Source organism: Corvus hawaiiensis, chromosome 4, assembly GCF_020740725.1.
Source record: "Corvus hawaiiensis isolate bCorHaw1 chromosome 4, bCorHaw1.pri.cur, whole genome shotgun sequence".
In the NCBI taxonomy this organism is placed as follows: domain Eukaryota; kingdom Metazoa; phylum Chordata; class Aves; order Passeriformes; family Corvidae; genus Corvus; species Corvus hawaiiensis.
The window spans coordinates 65,524,951-65,542,806 of NC_063216.1; the positions used below are offsets into that span (position 1 = coordinate 65,524,951).

The following is a 17,856-nucleotide window of genomic DNA, read 5'->3' on the forward strand; positions in this document are numbered from 1 at the left end:
TTTATATAGGGGAAGAAGAAAAAAAAAGTTCTTCAGAAAATAAGATTAGTAATAATATTAATCAAGAGCTGAAATACATCATGTATTGGATATGAAAGTATTTTTAGACATAAAAATAAATTATTAGCACCATTTTGGACTAAAAATTGTACAAAGTGATGTGCAAAAGAATGGTGTGTATGTTCTGGCAATATTTTGAATTGACTGATAAAAATAAAAAAGTAGTATTAAAGAAATGATGAGTTAAATTTGCATTTTTCTTTTACACCAGTGTAAATTTTGGGGAAATCAGAACTAGATTAATTTAAAACTGACTAGATACAGGTTTGAAATCGTGCTATTAAGTGTATGCTTAATATCCTATTGTTAATAGAAATTATTCCAGAAGTATGGTTGGGAGTTGACCTGAGAATCTGCCTGTATACTTTTCATTTTTTCTAAGTGTTTGTGTCCATTTATGGAGTCTTTCCATGGTGAACAAGCATCTTTTCTTTTTGTAGGATGGTTAGCCTTGACTGGGTGACAGACTCACATGAAGAGTTTGTTTACTGATCGTGTTAATGAAACTTGTCTTTTTCACTCTTTCCACCTTGGGCAGTGATACAGGACACAGGGTTGCAATCAGTTTAGTGTTGATGGAAATAATTTCTGATGTGTTCTCCTTTCCTCCTTTCCTATCTCCTTTCCTATGCAATACTTGCTGATGTTTCACTGCACTGTTCCAATGACAGCTAGCAAAGTATCATTTCTTTCGGCTTTTCCATTTTGTTGGATGTTCTTAATGAAAAATGTCCCTCTACTTTACTGCCAATACTGTTAATCTGCAAAGAATAAAATCCAGATGTACACTCCTTCCTTTTAGAAGAAGTTGATTTTTTAATATTTCTGTTTTGAAATAGACTGCTCTCTGAATGTTTGACTGAATTGCTCACATTTTATGTGAATATAAAACACTAAAGTCAACATTCACTATTGAGTTAATCAACAGTATGGATCTCACTTACAGGCTCGAGCTTCAACATCCCCTGTCATTCTTGTTGGCACTCATTTGGATGTTTGTGATGAAATGCAGCGTAAGGCCTGCATGAGCAAAATTACTAGGGAGCTGTTGAACAAGCGAGGCTTCCCAGCAATCCAGGATTACCACTTTGTGAATGCCACAGAAGAATCCGATTCCATTATCAGACTTCGGAAAATCATCATAAAGGAGAGTCTTCACTTCAAGGTAAGCTACATACTGTTTGTAATTTTGAAAACATCCTTGTTTTACTTAAGTGAATACATTTTTAAACATTAATACGTAATTAATTACATTTTTGTGTGATAGCAAAGTCATCCTGCCTTCTATAAAATGTTACACACAGCAAAATAATGAAGGAAAATTGCCAGGTTTGTTTTCATTTGATTTTCTACCAAAAAAATCAACTTAGTAAAAATCCCAGCTAAGTTCTGTTTTCAAGCACTAGGGCCATAAATCAAATATTTCATTAAAAATGAGCCATCTTTTTCTTACAAAGAAAGTTAATTAAAATCTTGGTTTGTTGGGTGACATTACATAATTACAGTAAGTACTGCAAGATTTCAGGGGATAGGAAATACAATTTTGTGGTTTCTGAAAACCAACTGGTTTCCCATTTACTGATTTCATTTTACATAGCATGAAACTATTTCTGTAAAGAGGAAAGTGAATTAAAGCAGGAAAAGAAGATCCTGTGGACTGAGTAATCCTCCTAGGTTCGAGTATCTGCATATGTAATTCTGTTGTCTCCAAAGTCATCCCAGCTCATTCCCTGCTCTCTCCTTAGCCGCAGTATGAAGTGTGGATGAAGAGACCAGCCCAGGCATGGAGCTTATAGAAAGACAGGATTCAATCTGTAACAAAAAGAATACTTTTTTTTTCACTTATACAGTATCAATCATACATAGTGTCATAACACATTAAAGAGAAGAGGTGATGTCCTGTGCTATTTAAGTCAATGGCAGAAGTTCATAAATCATATCAGAGCCCAGATTTCTTTTGAATGACTGCTTGGGAGATTTTATAAAGCAGATGATGTATTTATGACTAGCCTTACACCAGTGGTGTTACAAATGAGTTAAAGTGTACACACTCCTCTTGTTTCTCCTAGAAACTAGCAGCTTATTCACATCCAAAATCTCCCTAACTCCATTCCACAGTGCAGGGAACAGCTAACCTGTTAAAGGGCAAAGAGGTGGCCTCTTCAAGTGAAAGGCGTTAATTCCACTTCTGATACATCCAATGGGCATGAATAGAGCTGGTGTTTGTACAGGTATATGTGGCTTTATGTCTCACCATACTTCTTCAGCACTCCAGAGAAGTTCTGCTTCTTGAAAAATTTTGTTCCTTTAACATCTATATCTCTTGAGACTATGACTTAAACTGATGTTTAAACTTCTGCACAGATGTAAGGTGGCCTGAAGGAAATTGGATAATTACCATAAATGATGTAGGTAGTTTGTGAAAGGAATGTTACAAGGTATCTGCTTGGAGGTTAGACAAAGTGGGTCAAGTATTCAGCATGGTCATCAAGTTCTCTGAAGTCTTTGAAATTACACAAGGCATTCATTTCATCTGCACAAGGTACCAATTACATTTTTGACACATAAAAATATCACAGTGCATTGGTGAGAGAAAGATTACAGCTAAGAAGACAGTTTGTAAATATTGGAAAAGTTGTTTCCCATTTCCTCAAAAAAGTTAGTAGCTCAGCACCTGTGGAGAAAGGAAAACCTGACCCGATACTAGCAATTACCATATACCAAAGGGTGTCTCCAGGAGGGAGCTCGGGCTCAGGAACCAGGCACAAAGCACCCAACTGTTTCCCCTAAGTGTCACTAATGTGGCTAAATTTATTTCATTCTCTTCTCTCGTCCACTGACTGCCAGCAGTGGAGACTTAATTGAGCTACTACCTTTTTTCCCCAGTTTACCTAAAGAAATGGCTGGAGATATTACATATTTCAAGAAGCATAGGTTTTTTTATTAATTTGTCTACTGTTTGTGTTAACTGGAGATGTATGACACCGTCCGCTCATACAGTGAATATTTTCCTTTTAGTTTGAACCAAAGCTTCTCTTTGAAATAACGTCTTCTGAAAAGACCTCATTTGTTATTTTTTATGTACAAGTAATATGGAAATATTTTCTTCTCTGAGTATTTATTTATAGAAAGACATTATAATTCTGAAAGAATATTTAGTTACATCTACCTTTCAGAAGCCAGGATAGTCAATAAATGAGTGTTCTTGTTCCTTCTTTATGCTACTATTGAGTGGACATACACTTTATATCTTAGTTTTATTTTCTGCATTTAACATGAATAAATTAATACATTTAAGATTATTATTCCTAATTTTACAGATCAGAGATCAGCCAGTGGTTGGTCAGCTAATTCCTGACAGCTACCTGGAGCTGGAAAAGAGAATTTTGCTGGAACGTAAAAACGTCCCAGGAGAATTTCCTGTTATTGATCAGAAACGCTTACTGGAACTGGTACAAGAAAGCCAGTTACAACTGGATGAAAATGAACTCCCTCATGCAATTCACTTTCTGAATGAATCAGGTAAAATATTCTCTTCAATGTGTGCTTGTTAGCACTTTGTTGCAAATCTGCTGCTGACAGATCTGTACCCGTTTTTAAGTCTTTCACAAGGTTGCCACAAAATGGTAAGCTGAAGTGTCTAAGCTTGGGTAGCATCAGTTTGTTAAACCACATTGTTAGGAAGGGAATTCCATGACATGAAGGACCACAACTGTTACAGTTTATATCTCTTGCTGTCTCTTACCACTCCTTGAAAACATCAAACTGCTGGTTAGACAACACAGTTGCTGAAGAAAGATGCAATTGCTTCAATAGCTCAAATAGAATAGTGGTTAGAGGAATACATGTAACAGCTTATCTCAGTGCAGTACTGATGTCCTAAGATGAAATAATAAACCAGACAGAGCTTAGCAAAAAAACCAAGTCAGATTAAAAATCTAACAAAAAGTCTGAAAATAAAGGCAAAGCTGAACAAATCATGCTTGGACTCTACTCTTCTGAGATATTGCCATAAATATAGCTGTATTTATTATTCAAATTGTTTATGTCAGTTCACATAATAAAAACAGCCCAGAGTGGAGTGCTTACTTTGCTTAATATTGAGCTTGAGCAATGCACTGCTAATTACAGTTTTCTTTGTGCAGGTGTTCTCCTTCATTTTCAAGACCCAGCACTACAGCTAAGAGATCTGTATTTTGTAGATCCTAAGTGGCTGTGTAAAATCATGGCACAGGTCAGACTGATTACTTTTTGTATATACATTCATGGTACGTTTTCCCCTGTCTAAAGCCACTGTAACTTATCAGTGTTTCTTCTTCACCATTTCTTTATTGTTTCTTCATCTAGAATTTTCTCAAGGCCCATATTTTTTTACCTGGTTCTTTCTGTTTCTATTGCTTTTGGACAACTGACTGTCTCATTGCTTGTCTGTTCTTAAATTGTAATGTCCAATATAATTTAAATTGCAACAGACACAGGAATACATGTAGAGTAGAAGAACCCTATGGATGCAAGGTAATCCTGCAATACATTGACACAGGTTGAGATGAAAGCTGGAACTTTGGGTTAAAGGCTGTAAGAAGGGGGAAGAAGTGTAATTGTGTGTTTGGTACAGCTGGCAGAGGAAAGTGAGTGGTTATGGAGTTGGAATGGGAGAGCAGCAGACTAACTGCTTAAGTGAGACCATCATTGAAATGTTGATCTAGAAACACTCTCAAAATTTATTATATGTATTCAGATTTTATAACATCTGAAACTTTCATCTAATGAAGAATGTACACCTGAAATTGTTTCACTTTTTTGAAAAAGATTCTGATGGTGAAAGTGGAAGGCTGTTCTAAATACCCTAAGGGAATTGTAAAGCGTTCAGATGTGGAAAAATTCCTTTTGAAGAAGAGCAAGTTTCCTAAAATCTATATGTCACAATACTTCAAGCTTCTGGAAAAGTTTCAGATTGCTTTGCCATTAGGAGAAGACCAACTACTAATCCCAAGCAGGTAAGCAAGGAACTAAACCCACAAATGACAGACATAAAGATAGATCAAAATAGAAACCTCCCATCAGCCTAACTGGTTTCACTGATCATCAGAGCAATTTGGTGCATGAAGGCATGATAAGCTCTTTGTATATTACATTTTAGTAAATGCTTTCAGAAGAGACATGTTAAGCTGATCTTGTAGCAGGTAAGGCTTTATGTTGTATCAACATGCTGGGTAAATGGAAAATATAAATGATAGAACACTTTATGTGGATAATATTTCTTTTACAGTTACCATGCTTCAAGACTACAGCAAGGAGATTGTAATTTAGCTTCACACAGCAGTGTGCCAGCATTACAGATAGTTGTTGTAATATAAAAGATAACAAAAAATTTCCATACCCTATTTGCTTGAAGTGAGAACCACATACAAGTTACTCAGAGTCAGTACCTCCTTCAAAAAGTCTAGATATTAAGTGTGGTGACAAAAAAGTGTTATGACTTTGAACGTGGTATTTTTTTTTTACCTGAAGCAGATAACACAATTTCTCTGCCTCAGTTACAGATTTCCCTATGTGTTTAGTAATGTTCATGTTGCCAAATGGAGAGTGTTGCATGGCTGCACTGATTAGGATTTCTATGTCCTCAAAGCCCTGGGATAGGAAGATTTTATCTGAATGTCTTACCTGCCTTATGTATGTCTCAGATTTTTCTCATATTTGCATTAAATATCTAGGGATTGTTAGCAAGGTTCTGTTGGGTTTAAATTACAGTCAGAACTTCACTGTGACACAAGCAAGCAGAATAAAACAATACACTATCTGTTAGCTCTCTGACCATCTGAATCATGCATTCATTAATAAGTAATGCATTTTACATAATAAATAATATATGTCATCAGCTCAGCTATAGTACATCATCAAATACTGTCTTAATATTTTTATTCTTTCAGCTTGTCTGATCACAGACCTGTTGTAGAGCTTCCCCACTGTGAAAATTCAGAAATTATCATCAGGCTTTATGAGATGCCATACTTTCCTATGGGATTTTGGTCCAGGCTGATCAACAGGTTGCTTGAGATATCACCTTACATGCTATCAGGAAGAGGTACAAATCTTTATCTTCAAAAGGAATAGTGTGCAAGTCTGCTCTGAATGCCAACATCTGCATGTTACAGCTTTAGTCCCCAACATTGTTTTGCTTTAGCTAAATTCCTAACACTTCACAAATGCAAGAAAAAGACAGTGGTCATTTTTGTAACTTAGAAGTATCCAGGAACAGATAGTGCCTGATTTCCACAGTGGTGTGCAAAAGAAAGTTAAGGTTGTAAGCAATCCATTTCTCTCCTTCACATGCTAGAGATAGAGGAAATCCTTATGTTTATACAATATTGCTATTTACTTCCACAAAGAATACAGGAAGGGATATGTCTTCCACACAGAAAAACAAACTGCTTTTCTTCAGGTTCATGAATACTCCCTTTGTTTAAGTCTCAAAGCTTTGTTTTTATTAGAAAGAGGGTATATGTCTTTACTTTTTTTCCAAGAATTCCATGCTTTCACATGCTAATGCTCTACAAATATCATTTTTAAGTGCGTGCTGTCCTGGCATTCGAGTTTCTTCTGAGCATCAAATTCCAGTTGCTTCCTGCTATTTCATGAGTGTGTGACAGGAAAAATTTAAATCACAGCTTTTTTCGTATTTTGCCTGAGATATTCTGTGCTTGAATCTGAATGTACCTAAGCGTTTCTGTAATGCCAACCTGCTGCATGACTTACCATCTGGTTAAATACTTACAGTTTGTTGGTATGCCTTATAGAATTGAACAGCAGTTGACATATATTCAGCTTTTGTGGGGCTATGCTGCCTGCAAGGTTGTAGCCTTTATTTTGTTTATTATTTGTGTAGGTATAATCCTGCAATCACAATTATATATTCAAAGTACCATGAATTATTCTGAGTATTTTAAAATTGACATTCATATTGAAGATCAGATTTTTAATCTAATTTTGTGTTTTCTAGAGCGAGCTCTTCGTCCTAATAGAATGTACTGGAGACAAGGCATCTACTTGAACTGGTCTCCTGAAGCTTATTGTCTAGTGGAATCAGCAGTATTTGACAACAACCCAGACAGTTTTTTGAAAATTACAGCACCTTCTTGCAGAAAAGGTTAATTATTCCTGAGCCTGAATTTTGCTCCAGTTTGATTGCAGCTTGGCATTTTGGTTTGTTGTGCTTTTGCCTTTGGAATGTAGAGTTTATCTTTGTAATTAAAAGTATGGCAGATGGGGTCTGTAATTTCCCTTTTTTGTTTTCTTAAAGGGTGCATCCTTTTGGGGCAAGTTGTGGATCACATAGATTCTCTTATGGAAGAATGGTTTCCAGGTTTGTTGGAAATAGATGTGTGTGGTGAAGGGGAAACACTGTTGAAGAAATGGGCTCTGTACAGCTTTCAAGATGGTGAAGAACATCAAAAAATACTACTTGATGACTTACTTAGGAAGGCTGAAGAAGGTATGCATTTATGCCATTTGAGGTGTACAGAGGTACACTTGTATCTAGACAAATACTATGCAATGTCCCCTTTATAACATTTGGGTACTTCACGTTATTTAAAAATATTTCATTTCCATAAGAAATAATTACAGTGTAAGGCAAAAGCAACTTGGTTTTTTATGTAAGAGCTGTCTAGTATATACAAGTATAGAATATGAGACAGATTGCATATTCTCTCTGTAGTTATATAAAAACTGCAATAATGAAAAGAATCATTTTGTCATAATATTGATAATGCAGCTTCAATCTTGGAACTGAATTCAGCACAAAGTAAAACTAATACTTGATCTCTTGGTTGGATCACATAGCACAGTAATTTAAAAGACAATATTCAGTATGGCATTCTACATACTAACAGCATTCTTTCTTTTTACAGACAGAAAAATAATCTCTTGGTTAGTTTGGTGTTGTCATATAGCAGCAATTTTTTTCACAGTTGATTGGTACATATATAGAACCTTGAAAATACTTAAACATATAAGATCCAAGAATTTGTATAGCAAACTTGATTAGTGTGTATGTCTGTGCACATGCATATATATATGTATGTATGTATATATGTGTAAGCACATATATGAATCTAATTTTAGGTACATTGATCTTACACATTCTCAGAGATCCTCATGCCTTTCAGTGCTTTCTGAATGATGCCTACCCTTTTTTTTTTTTCCATTTTCTCTTTTGTTTTTCTTAGGTGACCTTTTGGTAAATCCAGATCAACCAAGACAGACCATTCCAATTGCTCAGATTGCTCCTGATCTGATATTGGCTGATTTGCTTTTGTTTTTCTTAGGTGACCTTTTGGTAAATCCAGATCAACCAAGACAGACCATTCCAATTGCTCAGATTGCTCCTGATCTGATATTGGCTGATTTGCCTAGAAATATTATGTTGAACAACGATGACCTGGAATTTGATGAAGCTCCTGAATTTCTCTTGGGTAAGCATTATTTTGTAGGGTGGTTTTTTTACAGAGATAGTGTAAACAAATCTATTGAAGTCAGTTCTGCCACATATGAAAAGCATTTTAGACATTTCATTTCTGAAGAAATGTATTATTTTAAGGCATTCTGAATTTCAGGTTATTGAGTTTTGAATTTTCCAGTAACTTGTGCACTAGGACACTGTTTTTTGTATGTTTATTTTACTAATTATGAAGCTTAAAATAGTGGATAGCCCACACATTTTAAAACTGAATGCTTTCAGCTTTTCTTTTTGAGAAATGGTTGTTATCCCTTTGTTTATAATGCTCTCTTCAATTTTATTGTTCAAAAGGTGATGGTGGGTTTGGATCTGTGTACCGTGCATCCTATGGCGGTGAAGAGGTTGCTGTAAAGATTTTCAATAAACATACTTCCCTCAGGCTCCTAAGACAAGTAAGAAATACTGCCTTTTTTTTGGTAGTGCTGGTCTTGGAATACCAACCCTAGAGAAGAGTTCTAAAAGTTTAAGTAAATTGCAAGTCTTCACTCCAAAACATTCCTCAGTTTGCTTTAGATGTGCAGAGATTATGCTATTTGCACTATTTCATCTGATTTTACAATTTACAGGAGCTTGCAGTGCTTTGTCACCTTCACCACCCCAGTTTAGTGTCTTTGCTGGCTGCTGCAATCCGTCCCCGGATGCTGGTGATGGAATTAGCCCTCAAAGGATCTCTTGACCGTTTGCTGCAACAAGACAATGCAAGTTTAACTAGAACACTTCAGCACAGGATAGCTCTACATGTAGCAGATGGTTTGAGGTAAGTGTGACTTCTGCATTGCTGTAAAAACAGGATATAGCTTCAAGTAGGATATAATGCAAATGAAAAGCTTCCGTTCTCTCACATCCCAAGCAGAATATTTCCTGGGTCAGACAAGTGCTTGTATTTTTATGGTTGATTGGCTGATACATAACACATACTTTTGTTACCTGTTTCTTCCTGCTAATGAGTAATGCTCATGTAAGTAGAGAAATTGCAAGACTCTGGGTGCAATTTCTATGTGGCTGCTGATTTCTTACTAAAATGTCAAAGAAATTAATTTAGTGCATTTCTCAAGTTCTGAAACTCCATGAATTACCTCAGGAGCTCTTGCAGTGTGACTTTAAAATGACAAAACCTGCAAGGGGGCTCAGGGATCAAAGAAGCTTAAGGTTCTAAGATGCATTTTTCAAACTGTCAGTGACTCTTCAGATAAAACTTGGTACTGAAATACTGCAATGTAAATAGTAAGGTAGTAAATAGTATTTCAGAACAATTCTAAAGTCACTATCTGGAAAGGCTGTGTCATATTGGTGATGTTTGACATTTTTAACACAGTATTTCATGTTTGAAAGCACAGTTTGCTGTTGTGGGAATAATGCACTCAGTGTGTATATACAGATGCATCCCTGACTTACAAATGCTTTCAATAAATATTTTTTTGATTACTAGGTACCTGCATTCAGCAATGATCATCTACCGTGACTTAAAGCCTCACAATGTGTTGCTTTTTACCTTATATCCCAATTCAGCTGTTATTGCAAAAATAGCTGATTATGGCATTGCCCAGTATTGTTGCCGAATGGGAATAAAAACCTCTGAAGGCACACCAGGTATGGAAATATGCTTTGATTTAAAGTCCATTATGTCCAAAATATCTAATATATTTTTTATGTAGTCTGTAAGAAGTAACTCAAATCTATATTCTAGTCAAAATCACAAAAAGGAGTCCTAATCATATTACAAGTTGTGATGCTGGATTTATACCTCTTGGCCTTTCCTCCTGTTCATGTTTTAACACCTTTTAGAAGAATCAAGGAGTATATTAAAGCTTTAAAAAGAGAAGAAATTAAATTACATGCATTCATAATAATTCTCCATTGTCTTGTTTTAATATGGTTATTGTGATATTGAAATTATACTGCTAACATTTTTTGCTTTAATTTCCAGTAGTGCATACATAAGTCTTAATTTTTTTTAAAGGCAATAAATAGCTGCACTGTTCTCCAACTTTAGAGAGAACCTATTAGCATCCATTCTAAAGCACTGAACAATTCAACCACTTTGAAAAGTGCCTTTAGGTCTTTTAAGTTGTGCTTGAGAGCGTGACTTCAAGTGTTAAATGTTAGACCTTCAATAAACACTGCAGACCTGCCCTTGATTTTTAGCATTCATTGATAAAATTATTATTTTATATTAAGTGGGGCAGGAGTTCTGTAACTGATGTACTATTGCCTTTCTTTGTACTTACTGCTGATATTTTTGGAGGTCTGCCAAATACAAGCTATTGCCAGCCCAGAAATAGTTTGATGATTTTCTGTGCACTTCCTGTGCTGTTTTTATCAATAGTTGTTTACTTTTTAAAGTATAAAGATGGCTTCATCTTGATATGAAGCATACTTATTAATGAATGATTTATTTGCAGGATTTCGAGCACCAGAGGTTGCCAGAGGAAATGTTATTTACAATCAGCAAGCTGATGTTTATTCATTTGGCTTGCTGCTTTATGACATTTTAACAGGAGGAGGTAGAATAATGGAAGGCTTGAAGTTTCCAAATGAGTTTGATGAATTAGCAATACAAGGAAAGTTACCAGGTATGCCTTGTTTCTTAAAGCTTTAACATTTGTCCTGCCTCTTCCAGAAATAGCATATCTTATGGATTATGTTGTATCTAACAGTGATCATAGAAGGAGACTTAGAAAAATATTCATCATATTCTTCATATTCCATCTGCATTAAAATATGTAATTATTGGCTGCTGGAAGGAAGATTAAACAGTGTCAGGCTGGACATGATGTAATCATTTGGAAAATGTAACTCAGGACAATGTAACTTGGGCAACTTCTGCCAAAGTGTCAAGAGCTGTTGAATTTTTTAGCACTACAAGCTTTATGTGTGGTGTTTTTATTTATTGCCCAGCAATAGTGGGTATACTCATGAAACATTCTTTAAGGAATGTTTTGCTCCATTTAGGAAAGAGCAGCATCTAATCTGACATGGCTTCTCTATTGTGAGAGACAGAGAATTCATACATTTTCTGCTCCTTAAGGAGAATAGTCCAGTTCTAAGTTCAGACAGGTTCCACTCCCTTCCTGAAGGGGATATCCCGGGAACTGATGACTAAGTATCTCTTGAGTGCAGCTGTATTGACTGTATTATGAGCCCTCTGAAATAATTCAAGTATTAGTTTCTGGAGACAGTACAGTTCCTTCCACCTATGCTCATCATTTTTTTAGTCCCACCAAAAGAGGGGCTGGCTGATCTCACAAGTAAACAGTGCCTATCATTTGTTGCACTGAATATGTTCATTTGCAGGTATTCATCACTAATGTTACCTCTCTCTAAGGTAGGACTGGAATATTTGCTGTGGATTTTGATGAACTAAAAGGAAAAGCAATACAGGCACCATTATTCATGAATGATTTGTTCTCAGAGAGTTCAGCAGCTATAGTCATGAGACACATATTCCAAGCACTAAGTGGGAATTTAAACTTCCATATCTTGTAAATGCTATATGGAGCTGTTCATCTATTTGCTGTATCTTTTATTGGAAATTCATCTATATTGCATATACTCAAAAGAATAAATAAATGTGGAAAATAGTGTTTACAGGAATTTGAAAGACTATTGACTGAAGTGACATACCCTTGAATGGTCAGCATTAATGGAAACACAACCCACATATATCTGCAATTCAGTCCCAGACACAGCGACATAAAAGAAAAAGATAAAGCAAAATACATTTGCATTAACTGCTATTAATTAAAAGGACTCTAGTTCTAGCATTTTATGCTCTAGCATTTAATGGCAGATGAGCAATTCCAAGCTGTTCATGCTGACATTTTACCTAAGAATGTGATATTTCTTAGAACAGCTCAGTAAGAAAAATGAATTCTAAAAATAAGAAGAAGGTTAGTTAAAACTATGGTAAATGCTGGTTAAAAAGTTATGTAATTTTACATTCTAGATCCTGTCAAAGAATATGGATGTTCTCCCTGGCCTGAAGTTGAAAATTTAATTAAAAAGTGTTTGAAGGAAAACCCTCAGGAGCGACCAACATCTTGCCAGGTACTAGTGTATTTTTTTGTGGTTTTATGATAGATGGCAGTACGAAGTTGTGGTTTCTGAAAAGGAATCAGTCATTAAGTTAATGAGAAGCACAGGTTTCTTTCTGTTGTTCTTTTCTGGAATGGAAACAGCCATGAAATACCGTCTGCTTTCACCATCCAGAATAAATTGTTCCATTGAAATCTACCAACCACATGTTCTAGCTTGGTGTTTTCCCCTGTGTTGCTGTGTAGCAATTGTAGTGAAACACAGATCGGATTACTTCTTGGTCTTTACTAGAGCTATGCAAAAAAGACTTTGTTAAATAGTATCAGTGCAGCTACACACTTTTAGGTGGCAGTAAAATGACCAGACCTGCTGAGATGCTGTGTACGTATTCTAAAAAACATTGTTATCCACTGCTTATTATTTATCACTGTAGAAACCATTGTTGTCACCGTGTGTATGCTGTGGCTTTCTTTGTAGGTTTATGAGATCCTGAATTCTGCAGAGCTCATCTGTTTGATGAGGTATGTCTCAATACCTAGCACATCTACAGCAGAGTGCATGGTGGCTGCCAATCAAAGCTGCAAGAAGGCAGGAGTCTGGATAGGCAATGGAAACACAGAAAAGGCACAGCTTTCATTTGTTAACCTAAATACAGATGGACATACTTGTGAGGTATGTGGGAAGGTTGACATTAATTCTATTTTTTCTGGCACCCAGATGTATTTCAGAAAAATTAATTGCATTTTAACAGCAGGATATTACTTCTGGAAAGCTAAGCTTTGGGAGAACAAAGATTGCTTGTAAGTGAGTCATCATTGTACCCATGAAATGAAGTAGAAAAGCAGTTGCTTTTTACTCTCTTCCTGTTATCCAGCCTGAACTTTCTCATAATACTGTCTTTCCACTACTGGATTACTTTCTTCCATTGAGATGGAAACTATTTCTAGCATGGAGGCCACAGAAAGGAGTAGTAGTTAGGCAGCCCTTCATATCTCTACCTCCTCTAACAATCCAGGTAGTCTCTTAACAATTTCTCACTTCCCGCAAATACGATCTCCTTGTGCCACTTTGGTGATGGCCTCCAGCTCTTTTCATATGATTTTTGTACACCTCAGTCCTGCCCCATCAGCAAAGGGGAAAGGTTTTACCCAGGACTGATATGCTGTGATGAACATGTGTGCCAGAATTGAGCATAATTCATCATCAAAGTTGTTTCAGTTCTATTTCAATCTGCTGTCTGTTGACCATGATACATCTGAATTGGTAGCTTTGGTATAAATTATTTATTATTTGGTATAAATTATTTATTTTCTAAAAATAAAATGAGAAAAAGAAATATTAGGCCAGTACTTTTCACTGTTAGCAATTAGTATTGCAGTAGTTCCATTTTTCCAACTTTCTGACAACTTTGAGACCTTGATTAGAATAGAGAGAATATCTTTTTTTGTCAGCATTCAGCCGAGAGATTTTCCTGTGTACTGTTTGAGGAGTCCTTCCCAGCACTTTGAAGATAAGTGGCATGGCTAATGATGTATTCTGCTAATAGGGAATTAGATTTCTTAAAGGGGAAGTTAGACCAAGGGTCTGTCCAGAGTCCAAGAAGATTGTGCTATATTTTTATCATCAGTAATTTGCTAGCATTTACCCTTACTGAAATCATGAACAAGTTGTTTTTCTTCTTCTTTTCTGACTCAGGATATTGCAGACAGTAAAATTATAAGTTTGGCCTTAGTGACTCTTCCTACTGAGAAAGAAAACTGGATTGTGGCAGGAACTCAGTCTGGTTCTCTGTGGGCAGTTAACACAGAAGATGAAACAAGAAGGCATCGTCTGCAGAAAATGTCAGATTCTATCACTTGTTTATACTGTAATTCTCTTTCAAAGCAAAGGTATAAATGAATTTTAAATATTTTTGGTTACATTTTGAAAATACTACTAAATGGAGGTGTTTGGAAAATGACATCTGTACACTCTGCACTTTTGTTCTCACAACTGCTTATTTTGCCCTTCCAATTAATTTTGCTCCCAGTGTAACTGGGGACTGCATTCCTGATCACAGGGGTTGTGTTTGCTTTTAGTGGTTAATTGAATACTTGAAGTACTAGAGACCTTGCATTTTAATTTGTCTTACCTGATTAAGGCATTTCTAGAATAAATTATTTTATTTTATTTCAGCAAACAGAAGAATTTCTTCTTGGTAGGCACAGCTGATGGCAGACTGGCAGTTTTTGAAGACAGAGCAGTAAAGGTAGACTTGTTCTTTGTGGTCTGTTCTACAGAGTGCTATCAGTAATATCTAAAGCAGCTACCAAGAGTAGCTTTATTTCATGCCACTTATTTTTTAATTGCTTCTCTAAAACTAAAATTATTTTTCTACTGCAGTCTGAGATGAACTGCACATGTTTTATAATAACTGCTTTAAACAATAGAGTTAAGAGGTGAAAAATTCCTTTGAAAGGCCTGGCAAACTGGCTAGAGGCTGACAATAATGGTTGTTGTTATGAATATTCTAACAGTTTTAATCTCCTTTATTTATTGCTGTAATAGCTCCTTTTTCCTCTCATTTAGTAAATTTTTGTGAAACAGCTATGTTCAAGAATAAAATATTGTTTTCTGTAATCAGAGTTCTGCTCACAGAACAGATGAAGAAATGCGGGGAGCTGTTTATACCGGCTGGTACCTGAAGGTGTTTAGTTCCTGACCATATGCAGCTGAGAGCAGTTATGGAGTTGCAGTGCATTTCAGAACTAGATTATAGTCCAGTGTAGGACATCCTCAAAGACATGGATGTGACTTTCCAACCAGTTCTTGAATTGTGCCAGGGGTTGCAGAAAGTATCAGTCCCTGCTCTGGCCTGTTTCTGCTCACAGGCTGTCTCCTATGAGACATCTGTGAAGTGAATATGGTGCTTTTCAGTCAGTAACATTCTGGAAATATTCTGAACCATCAGAAAATCTGGATGTGCAAATTTAATTCAGCAGGCTGTGGGGCTTTGTTTTAACAAGATTCTGAATGTCTGCATCCTCCTTGTTTCTAATGCAGAGTATATTTTTTCTTGCAGTGTAAGGGTGCTACACCTTTGAAGATACTGACTATAGGAAATGTTAGCACACCCCTGATGTGCTTAAACGAATCCTCATGCTTATCTGAAAAAAATGTAATCTGGGGAGGCTGTGGAACAAAAATCATTGCCTTAACCAGTGACTTCTCTGTTCAAAAGCTCATTGAAACAAAGACAAGTCAACTGTAAGTTTTTTATTTTTATAAGTGATGTTATTTGGCTCATTTGTTTTCATTAAAGATTTCTGACAGTACTTTGATGTAATGTCTTGTTCTAGAGCTCGTTCTTTGAGTTTGCTTGTTTCTGTTCTTTTCATAATGCAGGTGGAGTATCAGTGAGTATTGTCGAAAGTATTTGTTGCTGCTTTTAAACAAGGCAATACATTTTTACCCCATAAAGGATTTATGAAGTTAATATCTATGCAACTGATCAGTTTTCTTCTCCAGTTGCATTAGTCCAGGCCCTGTTTACTTTACTTAGAATTACACATACATATTTATCACAGTATTTGTCCTTCCATGCTTGTCAGTATGATATGTGTGCATATCTTTGCCCTACATATATTTAATCATGTCTGATTGCTGACTTCTCACTATTTAGAAATTATTGACTGAGGGTTTGGGAGTCTTTGATGTAATTCTCACATGGACAAATCCTACTCTGAAGTTAAGAGACGTTTTTCATGAGCAGGGAAAACAGTGTTTGATGAGAAAGATTTATTAATAGACTTTGAGCATTAATGTGCCTCCAAGGATGTCATCAGCCTAACTCTGTTACTGTGAGAATTTATGTTGAACTGTAGGAAGATTAAAGCAAAGCCTTTCAGTTGTATCTTAGCCTAGTTTGGTTTTAAGGCTGAATGAATCTGCAAGAATCTGAGGGAAACTAGTCCTAGTCATAGTAGTCAAGTTTTTCTACTAGGTATTTTCCGTGTATCTAACTGGAGTTCTTCTCTCTTCTAGGTTCTGTCATAATGCTTACAGTGATGCAAACATTATTTCAATAGCAATAGACAAATCCATCTACTTGGCAAAGAAAAACAGCCATTTTGTGGAAATCTGGGACAAGAAGACAGAAAAACTTTCTGAATTAATTGACTGTGCACATTTTCTTAAGTAAGTGTTTTCTTTCAGAGTTGTTGGCCTGGTAGATAGGAAGCTGAATATCAGATTGCCTTCTCTAGCATGGTACCCTAACCAGCCAGAGGTAAGGGATTTACCCAGTTTGTTGGGCAAGTGTGGATTTCCTATCTTGTCTTTTTGCCCAGAACTTCAGAATATTCCAAGCAGAATCCCATTTTTTAAAGACCCTTACTGTATTTCCCAATTTCTCTATGATGTCAAGAAGACTCATTTAGCTCAAGAAAGAAGAAAGTATTTTGCTGTCCTTCAGGTGCTAATACTAATCCAGTTACTTCCTCATCCCCTGAACAAGATGTCTTTTCAGTGCACAAATTCAGGAGGAAATCAGATTTTTATTAACTGTGACAACTTTTTCATTTGCATTTAAATTGATCCTGTGCCTTAGCATGCCACATCCATTTCTTTTTATGGTGAGGTTAGGAGCAGGTGTAGGTGTGCTCTTCCCGCTTTGCTGTGACATTAACCTCCTGCAAACTGGGGGAGAACAAAGAAGTGTACCTGCTTCCTATTTAAAGGTCTTCTGAAGCAGACCAGATGGCTCTTAGAAGTCAAATAGTTTTCATACCAGTTTGTTTGCATGAGAATTTTGTGAATGATTGCTTAAAAGTCTGGTATTCAGAGAGTTGCTTTAGTAGCTGCAGAATAGGGTGCCACAAAATTCCAATACCAATTCTTTCCGTACTTGTAGGAACAAAGTGGAAAAATTAAATAAGGAATCAAAACATAAACTGGCTTATTCTGGAAGAGTGAAGACAATTTGTCTGCAGAAAAATACTGCACTGTGGATAGGGACAGGAGGAGGACATATCTTGCTGCTTGATTTGTCAACACGTCGTCCTGTACGAGTTATAGACAAGTTCTGTGATTCTGTTCGAGTCATGATAACAGCTCAGCTGGGTAAGTAAAACCATCAAGTGATGAGTACTTTGAAATCAGTGCTAAGGTTAGGTTTGCTGTGTCCTGTTTGTTATGGTGTTCCAGGAGCAGATTAGCATGATCCATGATATGCTCATTCATTCTTCTCCATGGCTGTCATTTTC

General features: G+C 36.1%; 1 protein-coding gene across 1 annotated transcript in view; it reads left to right on the plus strand.

Moving 5' to 3' along the window:
• The window catches only part of LRRK2 (leucine rich repeat kinase 2), a 64,750-nt gene that overhangs the window by 40,188 nt on the left and 6,706 nt on the right, over positions 1-17,856 (plus strand). The window contains exons 31-49 of the mRNA XM_048302402.1: positions 1,007-1,225; positions 3,381-3,582; positions 4,206-4,294; positions 4,870-5,057; positions 5,991-6,145; positions 7,061-7,207; positions 7,361-7,552; positions 8,388-8,534; positions 8,870-8,970; positions 9,145-9,335; positions 10,008-10,168; positions 10,981-11,151; positions 12,525-12,625; positions 13,091-13,285; positions 14,309-14,502; positions 14,789-14,861; positions 15,675-15,859; positions 16,637-16,789; positions 17,505-17,713. Coding sequence (XP_048158359.1) covers positions 1,007-1,225; positions 3,381-3,582; positions 4,206-4,294; positions 4,870-5,057; positions 5,991-6,145; positions 7,061-7,207; positions 7,361-7,552; positions 8,388-8,534; positions 8,870-8,970; positions 9,145-9,335; positions 10,008-10,168; positions 10,981-11,151; positions 12,525-12,625; positions 13,091-13,285; positions 14,309-14,502; positions 14,789-14,861; positions 15,675-15,859; positions 16,637-16,789; positions 17,505-17,713 — 3,073 coding nt within the window. The remainder of the gene's footprint in view (positions 1-1,006; positions 1,226-3,380; positions 3,583-4,205; positions 4,295-4,869; positions 5,058-5,990; positions 6,146-7,060; positions 7,208-7,360; positions 7,553-8,387; positions 8,535-8,869; positions 8,971-9,144; positions 9,336-10,007; positions 10,169-10,980; positions 11,152-12,524; positions 12,626-13,090; positions 13,286-14,308; positions 14,503-14,788; positions 14,862-15,674; positions 15,860-16,636; positions 16,790-17,504; positions 17,714-17,856) is intronic.